Source organism: Stegostoma tigrinum, chromosome 4 (assembly GCF_030684315.1).
Source record: "Stegostoma tigrinum isolate sSteTig4 chromosome 4, sSteTig4.hap1, whole genome shotgun sequence".
In the NCBI taxonomy this organism is placed as follows: Eukaryota; Metazoa; Chordata; class Chondrichthyes; order Orectolobiformes; family Stegostomatidae; genus Stegostoma; species Stegostoma tigrinum.
In genome coordinates, this window is record NC_081357.1 from 83,911,799 (window position 1) to 83,936,031 (window position 24,233).

Genomic DNA, 24,233 nt, shown 5'->3' on the forward strand with positions numbered 1-24,233 from the left:
TTTAAACTCATTTATTCAAAACTGGATGGCACAGTGGCTCAGTGGTTAGCACTGCTGCTTCAAAGTGCCAGGGATCAAGGCTCAAGTTCACTGGTGGGCGACTATCTACGTGGAATTTGCACATTCTCCCTGCATCTGCTTGGGTTTCTGCCGTGCACTCTGGTTTCCTCCCACAGTCCAAGACAGGCCATGCCAATTTGCTTGTAGTGCCCATGGGAAATACAGAGTAACATGGACAGGGTAGGGTGATGGGACCAGGTGGGATGGTCTTCGGAGGGGTGGTGCGGATTTGTTGGGCCAAATGACCTGCTTCCACACTTCAGGGATTCTATGAACCTTCTCTCACATTATGTTTACTGTTCAAAATAAATAGTTATTAGTGCACAATCTGTTGCACATCACCTATTCTTCAGCTGATAAATTAAGCAAAAGCCTCAATTTTAAAGTGAACACTGTCAATGAGTTTTCTTTGGAGTTATTTTACAGCAGCCTAGACACTATTCTATTTGCAGATGTCAATAACAGAAATGAGCTAATAAACATGAATGCCTTTGAGGCCTTTAACTTGGAAATTTCAAATTCAACATAATTCATATTCAGTACATTGTGTGGCTGCCACAAACCAGAATGTCTAAATACTACTGAAAAAAAGACTAAATTCTTGATGAGCATGAGGTGAAATGTTATTAGGAGTAAGCAAAAATGTGGATTCAACGTTACAAACAATTCAGCCATAATCTAATTAAACAACAGTGCAAATATGAGGGGATGTATCACCTATACCTTGCATTTATAATACACTGTTTATGACTACCACCATCTAAACATACATTACAGTCAATGAAATAGCTTTGAACTATAGTCATAACTGTGGTGTAGGATTTTTCCCATATTACAACAGTAACTAGAAAATCAACTGCTTGACGTGAAGAGATTTGATGCAGCTAACTTTATCATTTCCATCATGCTAACATTTCCTGTTGGCTGAAATCCTGATGAAGTTATTTGAAGCTGAAAAGTTTATGTTCAGTTATATGAAGACTCAAGGAAGATGCTATCAAGTTCTCAAGAGTAGAAGCTGAAGCATCAGTTAAGTAAATCTACAGATAATAAAATGGGAGGCTGGATGAACACAGCAGGCCAAGCAGCATCTCAGGAGCACAAAAGCTGACGTTTCGGGCCTAGACCCTTCATCAGAGAGGGGGATGGGGAGAGGGAACTGGAATAAATAGGGAGAGGGGGGGAGGCGGACCGAAGATGGAGAGTAAAGAAGATAGGTGGAGAGAGTATAGGTGGGGAGGTAGGGGAGGGGATAGGTCAGTCCAGGGAAGACGGACAGGTCAAGGAGGTGGGATGAGGTTAGTAGGTAGATGGGGGTGCGGCTTCGGGTGGGAGGAAGGGATGGGTGAGAGGAAGAACAGGTTAGGGAGGCAGAGACAGGTTGGACTGGTTTTGGGATGCAGTGGGTTGGGGGAGGGGGGGGGGGGGGAAGAGCTGGGCTGGTTGTGTGGTGCAGTGGGGGGAGGGGACAAACTGGGCTGGTTTAGGGATGCAGTAGGGGAAGGGGAGATTTTGAAACTGGTGAAGTCCACATTGATACCATATGGCTGCAGGGTACCCAGGCAGAATAGGAGTTGCTGTTCCTGCAACCTTCGGGTGGCATCATTGTGGCACTGCAGGAGGCCCATGATGGACATGTCATCTAGAGAATGGGAGGGGGAGTGGAAATGGTTTGCGACTGGGAGGTGCAGTTGTTTGTTGCGAACTGAGCGGAGGTGTTCTGCAAAGCGGTCCCCAAGCCTCCGCTTGGTTTCCCCAATGTAGAGGAAGCCGCACCGGGTACAGTGGATGCAGTATACCACATTGGCAGATGTGCAGGTGAACCTCTGCTTAATGTGGAATGTCATGTTGGGGCCTGGGATGGGGGTGAGGGAGGAGGTGTGGGGACAAGTGTAGCATTTCCTGCTGTTGCAGGGGAAGGTGCCGGGTGTGGTGGGGTTGGAGGGCAGTGTGGAGCGAACAAGGGAGTCACGGAGAGAGTGGTCTCTCCGGAAAGCAGACAGGGGTGGGGATGGAAAAATGTCTTGGGTGGTGGGGTCGGATTGTAAATGGCGGAAGTTTCGGAGGATGATGCGTTGTATCCGGAGGTTGGTAGGGTGGTGTGAGAGAACGAGGGGGATCCTCTTAGGGCGGTTGTGGCGGGGGCGGGGTGTGATGGATGTGTTGCGGGAAATACGGGAGACGCGGTCAAGGGCGTTCTCGATCACTGTGGGGGGGAAGTTGCGGTCCTTAAAGAACTTGGACATCTGGGATGTGCGGGAGTGGAATGTCTTATCGTGGGAGCAGATGCGGCGGAGGCGGAGGAATTGGGAATAATTCCAGCAGCCAAGACACTATTCTATTTGCAAATGTCAATAACAGAAATGAGCTAATAAACATGAATGTCTTTGAGGCCTTTAACTTGGAAATTTGAAATTCAACATAATTCATATTCAGTACATTGTGTGGCTGCCACAATTAATTATTGGGAATAAATTGGGAATCCTATTCCCAATTCCTCCGCCTCTGCCGCATCTGCTCCCACGATAAGACATTCCACTCCCGCACATCCCAGATGTCCAAGTTCTTTAAGGACAGCAACTTTCCCCCCCACAGTGATCGAGAACACCCTTGACCGCGTCTCCCGTATTTCCCGCAACACATCCCTCACACCCCGCCCCCACCACAACCGCCCTAAGAGGATCCCCCTCGTTCTCACACGCCACCCTACCAACCTCCGGATACAACGCATCATCCTCCGAAACTTCCGCCATTTACAATCCGACCCCACCACCCAAGACATTTTTCCATCCCCACCCCTGTCTGCTTTCCGGAGAGACCACTCTCTCCGTGACTCCCTTGTTCGCTCCACACTGCCCTCCAACCCCACCACACCCGGTACCTTCCCCTGAAACCGCAGGAAATGCTACACTTGTCCCCACACCTCCTCCCTCACCCCTATCCCAGGCCCCAAGATGACATTCCACATTAAGCAGAGGTTCACCTGCACATCTGCCAATGTGGTATACTGCATCCACTGTGCCCGGTGCGGCTTCCTCTACATTGGGGAAACCAAGCGGAGGCTTGGGGACCGCTTTGCAGAACACCTCCGCTCAGTTCGCAACAAACAACTGCACCTCCCAGTCGCAAACCATTTCCACTCCCCCTCCCATTCTCTAGATGACATGTCCATCATGGGCCTACTGCAGTGCCACAATGATGCCACCCGAAGGTTGCAGGAACAGCAACTCATTCCGCCTGGGAACCCTGCAGCCATATGGTATCAATGTGGACTTCACCAGTTTCAAAATCTCCCCTTCCCCTACTGCATCCCTAAACCAGCCCAGTGCATCCCCTCCCCCCACTGCACCACACAACCAGCCCAGCTCTTCCCCCCCACCCACTGCATCCCAAAACCAGTCCAACCTGTCTCTGCCTCCCTAACCTGTTCTTCCTCTCACCCATCCCTTCCTCCCACCCCAAGCCACACCCCCAGCTACCTACTAACCTTATCCCACCTCCTTGACCTGTCCGTCTTCCCTGGACTGACCTATCCCCTCCCTACCTCCCCACCTACACTCTCTCCACCTATCTTCTTTACTCTCCATCTTCGGTCCGCCTCCCCCTCTCTCCCTATTTATTCCAGTTCCCTCTCCCCATCCCCCTCTCTGATGAAGGGTCTAGGCCTGAAACGTCAGCTTTTGTGCTCCTGAGATGCTGCTTGGCCTGCTGTGTTCATCCAGCTCACATTTTATTATCTTGGAATTCTCCAGCCTCTGCAGTTCCCATTATCTCAAGTAAATCTACAGATTGGTTAGAGAAGGGTATTCTCTAAGTAAATACTGTAAATGGTGGCAAGATGAATAAAATTGTATTTTACCATATGTTTAAAATCTTTAAATTTGTGATACATAAATTGTTTGATTTACTCTGTCTCATCTTCATCTCTTTTGCTGAATAAAGTTCAATTTTATTTCTAAAACTGAACATACTTTGCGCTTCAGTAAAACGAATCATCTAATTAAAACAAAGAAATATAATTCATCAAACCAGGTTTCTATTTCAGTCTGGGACTTAACTTGTCTAGTAATACCATCAACTGGTACTACAACTGTTTCAAATATTTCATGTCAAATTGCCAATTTATGTATTAGATCTACAAGAAGACTTAAACTTGAACAGACTTGAAATGAAAATTTCTCTTAGGCCATTACAAAATAGTTAGGTATTTCTGGTAGCTCTAATCAGCAGTAGAAGACTACCTATCAACAATACAGTATGGTGGCTCAGTGGTTAGCACTGCAGCCTCACAGCGCCAGGGACCCAGGTTCAATTCCAGCCTCAGGCGACTGTCTGTGCAGAGTTTGCGCATTCTCCCCATGTTTGCGTGGGTTTCCTTCGGGTTCTCCGGTTTCCTCCCACAGTCCAAAGGCTAGGTGGATCAGCCATGCTAAATTGCCCATAGTGTTCAGGGGTGTGTGGGTTATATGGGGATGGGTCTGGGTCTGGGTGGGGTGATTCAAGGGGTGGTGTGGACTTGTTGGGCTGAAGGGCCTGTTTCCACACTGTAGGGAATCTAATCAAAAACAATACAGAGGCATTTATATATCCTACAACGTAGCAGCGCAGAGTAGGCCAGTCGGCTCTTTGAACCTACTCCATCATTCAATACAGCTGCAGCTAATCTTCATTCCACTTTTGAGTATCTTCAATAATCCTCAACTCTCTAGCCCATCAAAATCTACTCAACGTGGCCATGAGTAAATTCAATGACTCTGCCGCTGCTTTCTTAGTAGAACTCCACAGCCTTATGATCCTCAAAATATTGTCATCACACGGGCTTCAATCACAAACAACCCATTGTCAGACACTTATTGTCCCCATTACCAGCTGATTCTGCCAGGCTGACCTTCATCCATTCCTTTGACTGACCAACTAATTTTCTCTCTCTGGGCTCCATCTCCACCTATTGTTTACTTCACTCCCTCTCAATCTTCAGTATACTAACCAATTTTTTCCTTACTAAAATCAGTTCAGAAGAAAGGTAACTGGACCCAAAACATTAGCTCTCCTTTCTAACCACAGGTGTGGTTAGATGTGCAAAGTTTTTCAGCAATTTCAGTTTTTGTTTCTGATTTCTAGCATCTGCAGTTCTTTGTTTCCTGTGCACTATCTTACCTGTTATCTAGCCTACAATCTGTACAAATACGTAAGAAAAACATTAGTTGAAATTAACTAAAACTATCTGATTTATTTATTACCGGAATAAACACGCCACAACTGAATTTAGCTCAACAGCTGGAATAATGGGAGGTTATAACTGAAACCAACTGGCATCCTCACTTGGCTTTTCTGATGAAGGGTCTAGGCCCGAAACATCAGCTTTTGTACTCCTAAGATGCTGCTTAGCCTGCTGTGTGTTCATTCAGCTCCACACTTTGTTATCTCCTCACTTGCCTACTGGTTTTAATTAGCACCAACTGAATCTTGTTGGAGTCAAACGCCTGGCTAACCAGCTGAACTGTATAACTGGAATGACATTGAATCACTACAGCGTGGAAGCAAGCTATTCGGCCCAATTAGTGTCACTCACCCTTCAAAGAGTATCGCACCTAGGTCCATCCATGCAGAAATGGAGAGAATGCAAACTCCACACAGAAAATCACCGAAGGATGGAATCAAAGATAACAAAGCGTGGAGCTGGATGAACACAGCAGGCCAAGCAGCATCTTAGGAGCACAAAAGCTGACGTTTCGGGCATAGACCCTTCATCAGGAAAAAAAAAAGCCAATTTAGATAGAATCAAATCTGGGTCCCTGGTGCTGTGAGGCAGCAATGCTAAACACTTGGTCACTGTGCCATCCCAATGGGGAACAGCTGTGGTTCCACTAGATTATTTGGATCTTATTGGAAGCCCTGGCCTTCTGCTGCAACAAATGCAGACAACTGGATACAGTTGCAAATAGAAGCTTCAAATGATTCTTTGAACTGGAAACTGTTTTGGTTGAATCAGTTGAAACAAGAGTTATATTGATCATCCAACCTCTTTACATGCGATATAAAATGCTGTTCCTTTTCTTGCCCCAAATCTGATTCTTCCATCCTACCTCTGATGAGCGCAAAGCAAAAAGTTTAAACTGTTTACCTTCTTTTAATAATGCTTAAACTACAGATTCCACATTCATAAAAATCTAATTTATTATCTTCGTGACTTCAAGTTTTCTGTTAGATTTGTCGTTAATTTATTGAGGTATATAAAACTCTTCTTTGTAAACCCTGCTTTCAACCTAAGTACCATTTTTCCTCATCCTCAAGTGGCTTCATTCCCCCCACCTTCTACCCTTGCAATTCCCCCCAGCCCTCCACACTCCTTGTCTCTCCCTCTCAACATCCTTACAAGCTTCATCCTCACAGCCTGCCTTCTACCAATGTCCCCACCACAATTACTCTCTGGCAAATGGCTGCCTCAGCAAAAAAGAAAACAGCTTCTTGTTAGTCCCCGGGTATAGTATGACGACTACTGCCATTCCCCATGTCCCAACCTTGGTAAAAACACTTCTTGGCTGTACAATGGCCCTCTACTCCCTCACTGTAGGGACTTACTTATTCCCATCACTGGCTGCTCCTTTTGTCATTGGTGATTTCTATTCTACATTTGTTGTTGTTTGGTTCCCTCCTCAACTTGATGTTAGTGAACCTGTCAGCGATTGGAAGAGCGGTTCCTCACCATTTATTTTCAATGAATTTCAGTCTGACTGGTCACCTACAAATGTATTTTCCCAGGCATTCTGGAGTAGATCCATTACTCCATTTTCAGTGATTTCTCCTAAATTATGGATTCTAAGGCCTGAGACTGAACTAATTACCCCAACCTGCTTCCTTAAGTGTTCCAGCAGATATTTTCTAATTCAGAAGCTTTTAGTAAATTTCAGGATTTCAAATTATGGTCAATGTCTCAGCTATGCTCTGACAACTTTCAATACTTTAGTGTACACGCAGTCAGTCCTAGTATTATATCCAAGTCAATCCTATTACTTGGAGATAGCAACAACTGCAGATGCCCAGTCCTAATGATGGGTCTCGAGCAAATGTCAATTTTCCTGCTCCTCTGATGCTACCTGACCTGTGTTCCTCCAGCTCCATGCTGTGTTATTGACTCAATCCTATTTTTTTCAGAAGTTCACCAAGACTGCCATTTCTGACATACTTATCATTGAATTTACGTCATTTATAAAAAGCAACGCTCAACGTTCAAAGATTCTGGCATTAGGATACCTCTTGTCCCTGATCTCTCACTTCCTCCCCACTTTATCTACTTTCCTTTTTTGTCATTCTATAAAACCTCTGATCACATGACAGATTCATAATGTTTTATTGCATTAGTTGTAATTTTTAAAATTTTCTATTTTCAAGTTTGTTTAATAGTAATAATTTGTCCACAGACCATATCTTTTATGTCCTTCACTCAGACTCATGGTTATCCTCTCTTTTATAACTGAATTCCATAACACTGATGATTTATAAATTTGTTTGCAGTACGTGGTCAATTAACTTAAGCCAGATTGCCTTTTATTAAATTGACTTAACCGTTTTCCAATCTGCATTGTTAACTTTGATTCAAATTTGTCACTTCTTGCACTGATTCATTTTATAGTGATCATTTCCCAATTATTTGTTTACACTTGCTTACATGCATTTCATAAAACTGAAGTAGTCAATCCTGATATCCCTGATGATCAGAAAAACCAATAACTCAAGATATATCCTAAAGAACATAGCTTATTCATGAGTTAAAATTAATCTACATGTCTTTCACATCTCTCAATGGTGTATAATTTTTTTTGACTTCCACACTCTGGTATGTGGTCTTCAGAGTAGTGTGTTGTTTTCCTACTAATTTCTTTAGTCACTTGGATGAGGGTAGGGCAGTTGACGTGGTGTACATGGACTTCAGTAAAGCCTTTGTTAAGGTTCCACATGGTAGGCTATTGGAGAAAATGCGGAGGCACGGGATTGAGGGAGTTTTAGCAGTTTGGATTAGAAACTGGCTTTTTGTAAGAAGGCAACGAGTGGTGGTTGATGGAAAATATTCAGCCTGGAGTCCGGTTACTAGTGATGTGCCTCAAGCATCTGTTTTGGGACCACTGCTGTTTGTCATTTTCATAAATGACTCGGACGCAGGCATAGGTGGATGGGTTAGTATGTTTGCAGATGACACTAAAGTCGGAGTGGTGGACGGCGTGAGAGAATGTTGCAGGTTGCAGGGAGACTTGGATAAACTGCAGAATTGGGCTGAAAGGTGGCAAATGGAGTTCAATGCAGATAAATGTGAGGTGATTCACTTTGGGAAGAATAATAGGAAGACAGAATACAGGGTAAATGGAAAGATTCTTGGTAGTGTGAATGTGCAGAGGGATCTTGGTGTCCATGTACACAGATCTGTAAAAGTTGCCACCCAGGTTGATAGTGCTGTTAAGAAGGCTTACGGTGTGTTAGGTTTTATTGGTAGAGGGATTGAGTTCCGGAGCCATGATGTCATGTTGCAACTGTACAAAATGCTTGTGTGGCCTCATTTGGAATATTGCGTGTAGTTCTGGTTGCCGCATTACAGGAAGGATGTGGAAGCATTGGTAAAGGTGCAGAGGAGATTTACCAGGATGATGCCTGGTCTGGAGCGAAGGCCTTATGAAGAAAGGCTGAGGAACTCAGGTCTGTTCTCATTGGAGAGAAGAAGGCTAAGAGGGGATTTAATAGAGACATACAAGATGATCAGAAGATTAGATAGGGTGGATAGTGAAAGCCTTTTTCCTAGGATAATGATGTCAGTTTGTACAAGGGGGCATAGCTACAAATTGAGGGGTGATAGATTTAAGACAGATGTCAGAGGCAGATTCTTTACTCAGAGTGGTAAGGGCGTGGAAGGCCCTGCCTGCCAATGTAGTTACCTCAGCCACTTTAGGGGCATTTAAACAGTCCTTGGATAAGCATATGGATGCTGATGGGATAGTGTAGGGGGAGGGGCTTAGATTAGTTCACAGGTCAGCGCAACATCAAGGGCCGAAGGGCCTGTTCTGCACTGTATTGTTCTATGTTCTATGCTCTATGTAACTGTGAAAATGGATTATCAACATTCATTACAGGCTAAAAAAACTATTCCAAAATAACAAATGATTCAAAGTGGTTGTTATGATCTCATGATCAACTTAAGCCAACCTAATTAAACCACCCACAATGATCAGTCGAAGTAATACAGGGCAACAAAACTCAGATCTGACCTCCCACTTGATTCATACCTTTCAACAAGTTACATATCAAGATGTAAAGTTGTCTGCAAAGTATTCAGCTTGGAAAAACAATGGCCAGACTCAATACATGATTTTTTGTCAACAGCTATTTCTGGATAAAACACTATTTGCCCATCTCTTGTTCAACCTCAAAAGTGCCCATTTACAGACTAATTTGAAATAACAACCATTCACTGAGAACTGAGATCTGCAAACTTTGCTACTGCTGAAGAAACAAACAATAACTAAACAGTCAAGACTCGGATTATTATCACAGCGCAATGACTCAAAGTTTAATTTGCAATTGCCATCGTGTTTGTCTACCCCTACTGCTGTTCTTCTGCTGTCTTGAAAGCCTTTCAGTCTTATTTTTCCACTCATTGTCACTTTTATCATAACAATAGGAAATAAAATTCTTCCCAATCACTCCAGAAAACTATGTTAGTAAGAGGCTGCTCCATTTTGATCTACTTAAGCAAAATGATTTGAAGTGCAGGAGCTGCATGCAAAACCATTCTCCCACACAAATTCCCACTTTCCTAATGCCAACTCTGGAGCCCAATCCTATTATTTTCTGCAATGACATGACTGTAATAAAAGTATTCAGATGAGAAAAAGTCAAACATTGAGATATTCAGAAATAAAAGCATTGTTGTAGCAAGTGAAGTGAAATTGAGATGCAAAGTCACAATGTCGCACCTTACAAGCAATTTCTTTAACAATTCTGTCAACTGTTACATTTTGGATTTTCAGATCTATTTACATTTACAAAGTGTATCTCTTTGCATTCTTGCCGGAAGAGCGTGAACAGTATTTGATTTCTATATCCCTTGTCTTCACCTTCCAATATCCATATTCAACTCATCACCTTCTGCCTTTTCTGCCACAAAATACATCTTCCTTCTTCATTTTTAGCTCTCCAGAAAGAGATCATACCCATTGCAATGCCTTGAATCGTCTCCAACAGCCACTCTCTGACCGAAGCATCATTCCACACAAGCTCAGGAGACACAACACCTGCTCTTTGACCTCCCACGTCAGCACCATTCAAAGCTCCAAATATACTTTTCAGATGAAACAGTAATTCATTTGTACTATTCAGTTAAATATATATTTTTAGCTGCTTACCAAGCATGTGCATTGAACTAGGGAGACCAAACTGACTGGCTGACTGACCATTTTGTGAAATACTTTCATCATGTTTGTACATGTGACTCTGAGCTTCCAGTCACACCTCATTTAAATACTCCAACTAATTCTGAATCCTGATCTTGGCGTACTATGATAGGCCAATGAAGCTCAAGGAACAGAGACAAAGAAACTGCAGATGCTGGAATCCAAGGTAAACAACAGGAGGCTGGAAGAACACAGCAATCCAGGCAGAATTGCAAGGAGAGGAACAGTCAATGTTGTGGGTACTACTCTTCTTCAGCGCTGGATGTGGGGGCAAGGGGAGCTGCAGACAAATTTGGGGTTGGTAGGGAGGCAGAGGTGTAGAGGCGGAATAGTGGTGTTAGGTTGACACTGGTAGTAGGTACGACCTGGGTTGGTCAATGGGAGTGATGAATCTGGTTGAGTCCTCAGAGTGTAGTAAGCCCAGGCAGAAGGTGCTGTTCCAAACTGCCGCAACACTGGAAGAGGCCGAGGACGGGAGAGGCCACGGACGGACATGTTGGAGGGAAACTGGGGCGGGGAGTTGAAGTGGACATTGGACAATACGGACCTGACAAAGATGCTCAGTGAAACAGGCACCTAGTCTAACTAAAGACATTGGGAGCACTGGAGGCAATAGACTAGCTTGGAGGAGATGCAGTTGAAGCTCTGTCTCACTTGGAAGGGCCCTGAATGGAGGTGAGGGACTGGTGTGTGGGCAGGTGTTGCATCTTTTACAGTTACAGGGGAAGGTACCAGTCAGGTTGGAGTGGTTGGTGGGGAGTGGTTGGTAGCACAAACTAAAGAGTGGTGTAGGGAATGGTTCTTGCAAAAGGCAGAGAATTATGGAGGGCGAGGACTAGTTAGGGGAGGCAGAGAAGGTTATTGTGGGGGTGGTGGGGTTAGCAGACTGGATGGGTGTGATGGAGAGGAAAAAAGTGAAAGCTCAGAGACTGTCATTGTGAGGTATAGACATGTACAGGGATTGATTACCTAATAGTAAAGATGAAGCACCGGGAGCCAGGGAGTTGGAAGTTTCCAAAGGCATGGAGGGCATGGTTTGTGTCCCAGATATATGTGGGGAGTGCCTGGACCAAGGGGTAGAGAATGAAGTTGAGGTAGGAAGAGATAGATTTGATGGGGCAGGAGCATGCAGAGACAATGGGTTGGCTGGGTAGTTGGGTTTGTGGATCTTGGGGAGCAGGTAGAAGCGGGCAGTGCGAGGCTGGGGGACTATAAGCTGGAGGGACTATACAGCTCTGAATCACCATCCACGTCCCCACCAAACATAATAAAGACAGGGGCCCCTTGTCCTCACTTTCCATTTTGCCAGCCTCCACATCCACTGTATGCTCCTCAAACACTTGTACCAACTCCAAATAGACCCCACCATCTGGAACATCTTCCACTCCCCACCCCTCTCTGCCTTCCACAAGGACATACCCTATACCAGTCCTCAGTTCACACCACACTCCCCACCAACCACTCCAACCCGACCGGTACCTTCCCTTCTTACATAAAAGATGCAATGCCTGCCTACACACCACCTCCCTCACCTCCATTCAGGACCCTAAACAGTCCTTCCAAGTGAGGCAGAGTTTCACCCGCGTCTCCTCCAACCCAGACTATAGCATCCGGTGCTCTTAATGTAGTCTTCTCTATGTCAGTGAGAAAAAATGTAGTCTACATGACAGTTTTGCTGAGCATCTTTGCCTGGCCCAAACGCCAATCTAACCTCCCAGTCACCACCCATTTCAACTCCCCGCCTCACTCCACCTCCGACATGTCTGTTCTCAGCCTCCTCCAGTGTCACAGCGACTCAGAACGCAAATCTGAAGAACACCACCTTATCTTCCGCCTGGGCACCCTATAACCCAAAGAACTCAACAGTGAGTTCTCCAATTTCAAATAACTTTCCTGCCAGCTTCCCTTCCAGCCCCACCTCTTCTCTTCCATTCCACCTGCTGCTCTCCCTTTCAGCCAACAACTGATTCATCCCTCCCACCGACCAACCAGGTCATACCTACTACCAGTATCCAACTGTCACCACCATTCTGCCTCCACCTTTTGCACCCCAATCCAGTCCTGAAGAGGGGTAATACCCGAAATGTTGACTGCTCCTTTTTTCCAAATGTTACCTAGCCTGCTTTGTTCTTCCAGCCTCCTGTTTGTCTACCAAACTCAAGGACCAGCAGCTTATCCTTTCCAAGAGTGTATGTTGCATTTTTCAGTACTCAGCCCCAATACAATAAATTTAATTACACCCTCTGTCCCCAATTTGTTTCATTTTTCTTTGTTTATTTTGGCTTCTGTTAGTTTTTTTTAAAGCCCTTTTATTTTCAGAAGACAGTAATTCATGATTACAATTCGCACCTCCTCTAGACATATTTCTTGGAAGGATCCCTTTGGCTTCCCACTATAAAGGTTCCAGCCCAGTGGGTTATAGGGAGATGCGTCTGGGTGGGATGCGTTGAGGCTCAATGTGGACTTGTTGGGCTGAAGGGTCTGTTTCCATAGTGTAGGAATTCTATGATCTATCACAGAACTTATTTTTTCCTAATCTTATTCTTCCCTTTCACTTGTTCATTTCCTACATAGGCACTTTACAGCCTTCAGAATTGAACACTGCATTCGACAACAGCACAGCATAAACACTCAGCCATTTTGATTAATGCCCCTCAACTCACAGCACCCCCACCATGGCCCCAACCATCCTCCACTGTCTTGGTGGCATGTGCTCTCTGTCAGCAGAATCGACCAAATTTCTGCTATTTGCATCCATATCCCTCCTCTATTAGCACTCGATTTGTCTTTTGTTCTTTGTACCTTCTCCACCTGTTCCACCTCATTCCCCCTAGTCAACAACATAAAAACACAATTTTGTTTTTGTCTTCTGTTCTGATGTATCATATTGGGCTCAAAACAGCAAGTCCAGTGCACTCTAGCTGAATCTATGAACTAAAGGGTGAAATCAGACAGCTATAAAATGATTGAATGCCCTGTGATCTCAGCAAGGGCACTGTTAGAAAGTATTGTATTAGTAATTTCTATCATATAAGCATGAATTTCAGCAAAACTGACGGAAATTTCTATAGTACCTCCAGTGAAACACAAAACTTTTTAAAAGCTAATGAATAAAGGTTAAAGACAGTCCCAGGCTATGGCATGCAGCACTACTTACTGTGATTCCACTGTATGCATTTTTATCCAGATATTTCTTTTTCTCATACTTGTCCCTGATGAAAAATTCTACAGCTCTGAAGAATACTCCATCGAGGAAAATATTTTGCTTTTAAACAAAGAAAGCATTTCATTTCCCGCAGTAGAATGCAACAGTAAAAAAGATTTCTGAACACAGCTGAATTAGTAACATGGTCAAAAAGTGTTTTCCATCAACTTTATAACCTCCTCCAACCTCTTCCATCAGGCAGATGATACCTGATCACATGCACAAGCAGGTTCAGGAGCAGCTTCTTTCTGGCCAAAATCAGATTGTTGAATAGACTGTAACCTCAAATAATGTAAACTGCAATGTAACCTGTATGCCTTTAACTTTTTTTGATCTGTACATCTTTTACTTGCTGTGATCTGCCCCTACTGCTTGTAAACAAAACTTCTCCTGTCTTTCGGGACACATGACAATAAAATCAAATCAAACATCAAATCAGAATTCCCTTATTTTTAAAACATCCCCTTGGTAGCTAATAAAATTGTTAATGTAGCTTTGTCTTTTCACTATAGTCACAATTTGATTATTTTCCATTGGAATTATCCCTCAGTCCAGAAAGGGTCAAAAAAAAGTTTTTAAAACTGTTTGCTTCAGACTTAGAATTTCCAGTTAAATGGGACAGCGCAGTAGGTCAGTGGTTAGCACTTCAGCCTCAGAGTGCCAGGGATCAGGTTCAATTCCAGCCTCGGGTAACAGGGCAGAGTTTGCACATTCTCCCCATGTCTGCATGGGTTTCCTCTGAGTGCTCTGGTTTCCTCCCACAGTCCAAAGATGTGTAGGCTAGGTGGATCGGCCATGCTAAATTGCCCATAGTGTTCGGGGCTTGTGGGTTATAGGGGGATGGGCCTGGGCGGGATGCTACAAGGGGGGGTGTGGTCTTGTTGGGCCAAAGGGCCTGTTTCCACACCGTAGGGAATCTAATCTAATCAAAATCAAATGATTTCGCATTTATTTTAATGGTGGTCACAACAATAATATGCAACACCTTTGATGTGATAAAATATCCCAAGAACACTTAACAGGAGAACTTAAAGCAACACCAAGTTTAAAACAGATGTTAGGGAAGTCTAACAAAGACTTGGTTAAACAGCTAAGTTTAAGGGATATCTTAAAAGAGAAGAGATGCCTAGGCAGCTGAGGCTCAGCAAATAACACTGAACATAGAACAGCACAGCACAAGAACAGGCCCTTCAGACCACAATGTTGTGCCAAGCATGACGCCAAATTAATCTAACCCCTTCTGACTACTGTTGGTCCATATCCGTCCATTCCTTGAAGTATTCATGTGCTTATCTAAAAGTCCCTTAAATGCCCCAGTCGTATCTGCCTCCATCACCACCCCTGGCAGTGCATTCCAGACTCCTACGACTGTGCACAAACCTTCCCGCTCACCTTAAAAATATGCCACCTAGTATGAGGCATTTCAATTCTAGAATAAAGGTTGTGACTGTCAAGCCTGTATTTGTACCTCAATTTTATACACTTCTATCAAGTCTCCCTTTAGCGTCCACCACTCCAGAGAAAACAACCTGAGTTCATGCCCTCTTATCCAGGCAGCATCCAGTGAATCTCTTCTGCAGCCTCTCCAAAGCATCCACATCCTTCCTGTACGGCAGCCAGAATCGAGTGCAGTATTGTAATGAGGTCTAACCAAAGTTGTATAAAGCTACAACATGACATCCTGACTCAAATCCCCAACCAATAAAGGCAAGCATGCCATATGGCTTCTTTACCACTGGATCTACTTATGTGGCAACTTTCAAGGAACTAAGAAATTGAACCTCAAGATCGCTCTGTACATCAATGTTGTTCAGGGTTCTGCCATTAACTGTATACTTTCCCTTAACATTTGATCAATGGTTGGGAGATCTGATGCATTGTGATTTGGAATTCTCACACTCCATCCTCCATTTCTCTGCCTATATCTGTCACTGATCCAGATCCCGCTGTATCCTTTTACAACCATCTACGCTCTCTACAACTCCACCGATCTTTGTATGGTCTGCAAACTTACTAGCCCACCCACCTACATTTTTATCCGAGTCATTTTATATATACACACACATACATATATTACAAACAGCAGAGGCCCTAGCACAGATCCCTACATAACACCACTTGACCTCCATCTTAAAAAACAATCTTCCACCACTATCCTCTGTCTTCATTAAAAAAGCCAACTCTGAATCCACGCACCAAGTCACCGTGGATCCCATGCATCTTAACCTTCTGGGTGTACCTACCACAAGGGACCTTGTCAAAAGCCTTATTAGAATCCACATGAACAACATCCACAGCTCTTCTCTCATCGATCACCTTCGTCACCTCCTCAAAAAATTCAATCAAGTTAGTGAGCCATGACCTACCCCGTACAAAGCTGTGCTGACTGCCTCTAATCAGGCCAGCTTTTCCAAATGCACTTATATGCTACCACTAAGAATTTCCTTCAATAGCTTCCCAACCACCGATGAGACAGCCTATAGTTTCCTAGATTATACCTATTTCTCTTCTTGAACAGGGGAACAACCTTAGCTACTCAGAGTCTCCCGGGATCTCTCCAGCAGCTAGCAAGGTTACAAAGATCTTGCTCAAAGCCTCAGCAATGTCCTATCTTGCATCTCTCAGTAACTTGGGGTAAATACCATTGGGGCACTGGGGACTTATCCAACCTAATGCTCTTCAAGAGACCCATTTCCTTCTTGATCTCAAAATGCCCTAGCATATTAGCACGTTCCCCACAGATCTCCTTATCCTCCATAACGTTCTCCTGGGTAAATACCGATGCAAAGTTCACATTTAGGATCTTGCCCACATCCTCTGGCTCCAAATGTAAGTTCCCTCCTTTATCCTTGAGGGGTCCTACCTTCTCCTAACTAATCCTCTTGCGTTTAATGTACATATTGAATACCTTAGGATTCGCTTTAACCTTATGTGCCAACATCATTTCATGGCCCCTTCTTGCTCTCCTAATTCCATGCTCGAGTTCTTTCATGGGTCCTGTCCAATTTAAGATTCCTAAACCTTACATATGCTTCTTTTTTTGACTAAATTCACAACCTCCCTCATATCCGAGAGTCCCTTTTGTTGTATCCTTGTCCTTCCTCCTTAGAGGAATGCTCATCAGCAGGTTTTTAAACAATTCCTACATATCGAATGTGGATTTCTCTGATAACAACTCCTCCCAATTAACACTCCCTAACTCCTGCCTAATACTGACATATTTGCTCTCCCCTCATTTACTGCACAAAGTCCTGACTTAACCTTATTCATAGCTATCTTAAAACTTAAGGAGATGTGATTACTGTTTCATAACATGGTTCATTTACTGTTGCCTGATCTCCGGGAGAAAAAACAGCAATATGTTCAATCCTTGTGCCTTAATTGATCTACTCAGTCACCTATAGTTTCCATTTTCTTTCTCCACAGCAACCCATTAGCTAATCAACACATTTTCTCATGTAAGATAACAAAGTGTGGAGCTGGATGAACACAGCAGGCCAAGCAGCATCTCAGGAGCACAAAAGCTGACGTTTCGGGCCTAGACCCTTCATTCTCTGATGAAGGGTCTAGGCCCGAAACGTCAGCTTTTGTGCTCCTGAGATGCTGCTTGGCCTGCTGTGTTCATCCAGCTCCACACTTTGTTGTCTTGGATTCTACAACATCTGCAGTTCCCATTATCACATTTTCTCATGTAGATTGAATTGCTGTGATCATGTGAAATTTGGTAACATTTGTCCTGAGAAATACAAGATGAAACCTTCAACAATTTCGTCTTTTCATCAGTATTCAAACAAGCCTGAGAAAACAATGAAATTGTCATTAAGTGACCAAAATTTTTTGGTTTTATTCTATGCTGTGCAAGCTTGGACCAAACAGGTGGATGAGAGTAAACCGGTTGATGTGGTGTATATGGATTTCAGAAAGGCGTTCGATAAGGTTCCCCACAATAGGCTATTGTACAAAATGTGGAGGAATGGAATTGTGGGAGATATGGCAGTTTAAATCAGAAATTGGCTTGCTGAAAGAAGACAGAGGGTGGTAGTTGATGGGAAATGTTCATCCTGGAGACCAGTTACTAGTGGTGTACCGCAAGGGTCGGTGTTGGGTCCACTGCTGTTTGTCATTTTTATAAATGACCTGGATGAGGGTGTAGAAGGATGGCTTAGTAAATTTGCAGATGACACTAAGGTCGGTGGAGTTGTGGGTAGTGATGAAGGATGCTGTAGGTTACAGACAGACATAGATAAGCTGCAGAGCTGGGCTGAGAGGTGGCAAATGGAGCTTAATGCGGACAAGCGTGAGGTGATGCACGTTGGTAGGAGTAACCAGAAGGCAAAGTACTGGGCTAACGGTAAGATTCTTGGTAGTGTAGATGAGCAGAGAGATCTTGGTGTCCATGTACACAGATCCTTGAAAGTTGCCACCCAGGTTGACAGGGCTGTTAAGAAGGCATACAGCGTTTTAGCTTTTATTAATAGCGGGATCGAGTTCCAGAACCATGAGGCTGTGCTGCAGCTGTACAAAACTCTGGTGCGGCCGCACTTGGAGTATTGCGTACAGTTCTGGTCACCGCATTATAAGGAGGATGTGGAAGCTTTGGAAAGGGTGCAGAGGAGATTTACTAGGATGTTGCCTGGTATGGAGGGAAGGTCTTACGAGGAAAGGCCGAGGGACTTGAGGCTGTTTTCATTAGAGAGAAGAAGGTTGAAAGGTGACTTAATAGAAACAAAGGAAGAGGAGAGGGGACCTAATTGAGGTATACAAGATAATGAGAGGTATAGATAGAGTTGATAGCCAGAGACTATTTCCCAGGGCAGAAATGGCTAACATGAGGGGTCATAGTTTTAAGCTGGTTGAGGAAAGTATAGAGGGGATGTCAGAGGCGGGTTCTTTACACAGTTGAGAGCATGGAATGCGTTGCCAGCAGCAGTTGTGGAAGCAAGGTCATTGGGGGCATTTAAGAGACTGCTGGAATGCATATGGTCACAGAAATTTGAGGGTGCATGCACGAGGCTCAATGGTCGGCACAACTTCGTGGGCTGAAGGGCCTGTTCTGTGCTGTACTGTTCTATGTTCTAAAATAGTCAGCAGGTTAGATAGGGTGGATAGGGAGAGCCTTTTTCCTAAGATGGTGACAGCAAGCACGAGGGGGCATAGCTTTAAATTGAGGGGTGAAAGATATAGGACAGATGTCAGAGGTAATTTCTTTACTCAGAGTGGTAAGGGAATGGAACGCTTTGCCTGCAACGGTAGTAGATTCGCCAACTTTAGGTACACTTAAGTCGTCATTGGATAAGCATATGGACGTACATGGAATAGTGTAGGTTAGATGGGCTTGAGATCGGTATGACAGGTCGGCACAACATCGAGGGCCGAAGGGCCTGTACTGTGCTGTAATGTTCTACGTTCTATAACTCTATGAACTGGCTTTAAAGAAATCAGCACCTGGGACTAAGCAGTTTGATGAGTAAGCTCAAATGGGAAATGAATAAAGTTCAAGAAAGCAGAGAAGTGAAGCCATGAAGTGGTCAGAGGCCAGAATTTTAAAATGAATGCAATGAAAAACCGAAAACCAAACAGCAGCTTAAGTCTGAGATAACAAAGTGTAGAACTGGATGAACACAGCAGGCCAAGAAGCATCAGAGAAGCAGGAAGGCTGACATTTCAGGCCTAGACCCTTCTTCAGCAGCTTAAGTCTAGTGGTGACATGAGCGTAAAACAGATCCAAAAGGTGTGTGCTCCAGATTATTGTTAAATCTCAGTAAATTTTAATAGGTCTTTAGCGTACATAAATGGTGAGTGAAATGGCACAAGTTAAGATTTTGGGATTACTGAATTTTTCAGTCTTCGTATTAGAGTCCATGGACATTTATGCCACAGAAGGAGGCTATTGTCCAATCAAGTCTATGTGAGCTCTCTGGGATCACTGACAGCAGTAACTAGCTGGTGGGAAATACCATCCATGCAGTCCCTTCAAGCTCCCATTTGAATTCCTTTTGAAATCACTGATTGAATCCACATCCATCTCCTTCATAGGCAGCGGATTCCAAGTCAACAGTATTTTCTCTGTAAACAAACTGATTGTTTTTAATCTTTGACGGGACAACAGTGTCACTGGCTGGCCAGCTGTTATTGCCGCCCCCCCCCCCCCCACCCCAACTACACTATTGTACAACTATGGTCCACCTGCTGTGGGTTGACCCACAATGCCATTTGGGAGGGAATTCCAGGAATTTGACCTAGCAACAATGAAGGAACAGATGTATTTTCATAGTCAGGATAGAGTATAGCTTGGAGGGGAATTGGCAGCTGGTGTTGCTTCCATGTATCGGCTGCCTTTGTCCTTTTAGATGGAGACATCATGGGTTTGGAAAATGTTCCTCACATTAACCTTGATCCTTTACCCAATTGCCCATTTCTGTCTCCTAGGTGGTGTACTCGACTCCTTATCAGATTAAGAGAATACATTTCATTTCCCCTTGCTCTTCTACACTAACAGTCTTAAAACATCTGATCTCATCCAAATGTTCCCCAGAAAATCTTGTTCCACTCGGCCCATTTTATTTCTAGCTCCAGATGCAGTATCACCTCCTTTCCAGGTGGGCTAACAACATATTAAATCAAGAAAGTTCTTTAAAACACAGTCCAAAATCCTCCCTCTTCTTAGCCTTTGCTTACTAAACTACACATCTTTTCAAATTAACTTTTTTACAACAACAATTAAAAGATGCATAGAAGAATGAATACTAATGACTGGAAAACAAACTCTGGTTAAATGTAGAAATTAAAAAAAGTTAAAGACTACTGTGGTTTTACAGACTTTTGTGCAAAAGTTGAATCCCCACCCCACAGGTAAATTATGACAGTCAAACACTAGTGAAAAAGGTAACAAATAAACAAGAGAAAATCAAATAAGACATGAGAGCATTCCACAAGTAAACAGAGAAATAAAACACTAGTGGTCACTTGTAAAAAGACTTAAGCATCAAAGAAATGAATTTTTTTGAAAAGAAAATCAATTGAACAGACGAGCTGTAAGAGTCAGAAATTTTCATTCATTAATCTTAAGGGAAATGTAGACCAGGATGTGTATTATTGCCATTATTCAAGCACAATTGCAAAGACTGACAAGTAGCCTAATATACATCGAAGAAAGATCTGAAGAGACTGAGTTAGACTAGAGATGTGAGATGCACGCAGGGAGTGTATTCCACACTAGCAGCTTATCAGTTGCAGGAGACTGAGAATTCCAAATCACAATGCATCAGATCTCCCATTCATTGATTTCTCTCGAAAGCAGCCTCTTATGATACCAGCTTGAAAGTACAGAACACATGCTTTGTTTGGAACTATTTCTACTGAGATCTACCACCACAGAAAATCAATAACAGCATGCAGGTGAAAAGCCAGAAAATGCTACCAAATATGACACAGGAGCCTCAAATAATTTTATCAACTTTCACGAATTACCTTAATGAGACTGACAAATCACTTACTAGCAAAAGCCTATGACTGAAGTGATTTTTGAAAGTGGACAGCTTGCTTCACAGTCAGAATTACTTTTTCACTCCCTCTTACAATATTACACTCTTAACTGTTGAACTTTCAATTACTTAACTTTTGGTTTTATAGAATCCAGGTTCTTTATCCATTCGCCTGAACCAGTTCCTTCACTCAAAATTGAAAACATCCATCTCCAAACAGGCTCAGAAATGAAGCTTTAATGCTAAACGATGAGCTTTTCTTCAGTCAAACATATACAACATTGAAATTCCTGAAAACGTCTGCACATACGCAAATAGTTTTAAAAGCAGTAAAAAATGTTTATGCTAAATGGAATAACTTTTCCAAACTCAACTGTAGATTTTACCAGAATCAACAAAAGCAGAATAAATTAGAGGACAAAACTAATTTTACATCTTCTGACAATTAGAATTCTTTTACCAATGAGTTACCCATCTCGCACAATAAGGTTTACCATTGAAACAAATCTTTCTAGAAAATACTGGTTGAAATCTCAAAGTTAGACCGAGGAAATTTAGTTAAGCTAAGAAAACCAATAAAATCATAGTTCTCTGAAGAACATAACCAATCAGTCTGTTCAAATACAATACTTAGAAGGGGAGAGGAAAAATCATCATTAAACCAGTGCAACTGATCACCAAATAACCTGCATTTAGATGACAGTTAACTAGCATCTTCCTGATTATTTGCAGCTTCTGGAATTAGAACAAGCAAATTGCACCAGCTACTCTTTGCAGCTAAGTCTTCATAAGCACATAAATTCAGCACAACAGTTTTCTACAGAAATTAACGTAGTTTCAATGCCGTGGATAATTCAAAATTTAAATTATGTCAGAAGTCTAACATGCCAAATTCATGAGTATATCATGACTGCATCAGTGAAAAGAACAGGGTGGCATTTTCATTCAACGTTAGGGAAGTTAAAGTCTCCCATAATGACCACCCTGTTCTTTTCACTCCTGCCCAGAACAGTTTTGCCGATCCTCTCCTCCACATCCCTGGAACTTTGCAAGGGCCTATAAAAAACTGCCAGCAGTGTTACCTCTCCTCTCCTGTTTCTGACCTCAGCCCATACCACCTCAATAGATGAGTCCTCATCAAAAGTTCTTTCAGCCACCGTTATACTGTCTGTTATACTGCATTTCCATTAAGATCTCCAGAAGTTTAAGGAAGAATAAATAAAGCTTTCAATGCAAAAATCTAGCAGGTTCTGAGTTTTTGTAAATCATTTTATTTTGGTTCACCATTGTAATAGATCAAAGATGTTAAATATATGGGATACTTGAAGTGCTATTAACAAGATTAAGTTGCATTACCAGATTTCTACAGGTAAAAATGCAAAATCGCTGTCTACTGCAGCAAGAAACCTACAATATTTACTGGAAACAATCATGCCTCAAATCATTGAATCTTTTGAGCAGTGAACTCATACATTTTAGGTAGCTGAACTTCTAAAATCTGCTTCATAAGAAAGAAGTGATTTGTAGAAAATTACATTAGAATTCTACAGCACTGTGCCAGAATGCAAGGACATAAATTTGAACTTGCAGTTTCCAGTTTAGTCAGTTTCTGTGTGTAAACCAAATTATGGAGAGGTACAGTTTTTCAGATATCTGCATTGTCGGAGGTGATGTCTTTTGATTGACAAGTTAAACCATTTGACTGCTTGGGTGGATGCAAGATATCTCATGGTACTATTTTGAAGAAGAGAGTTCTCCCCAATGTCCTGAAATGGAAATATCAGGTTGGTGCCCCACACACTGCAGAAAAGAAACATCACATCAATTATACCAATCCTTCATACCAAGACTAGCAGAAACGGTTTAGTTCATTTATTAGTTATGAGGAGGGTGTTGAGAGGTTTCAAGGAAATATAGACAAGCTAAGTGAGTGGGTAAGAAAATGGCAAATGTGAAGCTGTCCCTTTTGTTTTTTCTATTAATGCAGAGTATTTCTTCACGGGTGAGAAATTGGAGAGAGCTGATATACAAATGGAGCTGGGTTTTTTTTCTTGAGTACTGAATGGTAAAATGCAGCTGCAGCAAGGAATTAGGAATACCTATGGTCTGTTGGCCTTAACCGCCAGAGATTAGAGTACAGAATAGAAAGATGCCTTGCTACAATTGTTTAGACCTTTGGTGAGACCATACCTGGAATATTATGTACAGTTTTGGTCATCTTACCACAGAGGAAGAATATACTTGCTGAAGAAGAACTACAACAGAGGTTCACGTGGCTGATTCTTGGCCTGATGAACAGTTCTATGAGAAGACAAAGACTGTATTCTTAATAGTTTAGAAGAATGAAGTGTGATCTCACTGCGGCATGCAAAATTCTGCAACGCTTGAAAAGACAGATGCACAAAGGATGCTTCCCAAGGCTAGAGGTTTAAGAACCATTGATTGGGAACAGAGTCAGAGTACAAAGGTAAGCTTTTTAGGACTAAAGCGGGAAGAACTTCTTGACTCAGAGGGTGGCAAATCTTTGAAACTCTCATCTCAGATGGCTGTAGAGAAGGTTCAAAACACAGATTGATAGATTTCTAGATAATGAAGACATTGGGGAATAAAGGAAATGGCATGCAAGTGGAAGATCAGGCATTATCCATTTTAAATGGTGGGGCAAGTTTGAAGTCTGAATGGCAAATCCTTATAAGGCCATAAGTAGTGGGCTGTTCAGCCCCTCAAGTCTGGACTGCCATAGTTGATCCTAGATTTCTCATATCAGCTTTCCAGCATTTATTGTACCCCTTGATTTGCACCAATTAAGAATCTATCTCAGCCTTAAATATACAGAAGCCTTCTGCCCCCACAACTCTCTGTGTCAGGGAGTTTCAAAGTTTCTCAATCTTCAGAGAAGCCATTCCAAGTTTGTATTTTTGGGCTGTTTCAGGCACTACTTCAGTATTCTGTTCAGAACAAAGTGGACTTGAAGCACTTAACGCTCAGGTGAAAGGATAGCCATGACCATTTCTTTTAAGTTGCAGGCAGAGATGAGGCTGTATC

At 42.9% G+C, this 24,233-nt stretch overlaps 1 protein-coding gene across 1 annotated transcript in view; it reads right to left on the minus strand.

The window, feature by feature from the left end:
- Window positions 1-24,233, minus strand: part of smap1 (small ArfGAP 1) — a 207,346-nt gene that overhangs the window by 158,558 nt on the left and 24,555 nt on the right. Inside the window, 1 exon segment of the mRNA XM_059645494.1 lies at window positions 13,657-13,732. Coding sequence (XP_059501477.1) covers window positions 13,657-13,732 — 76 coding nt within the window.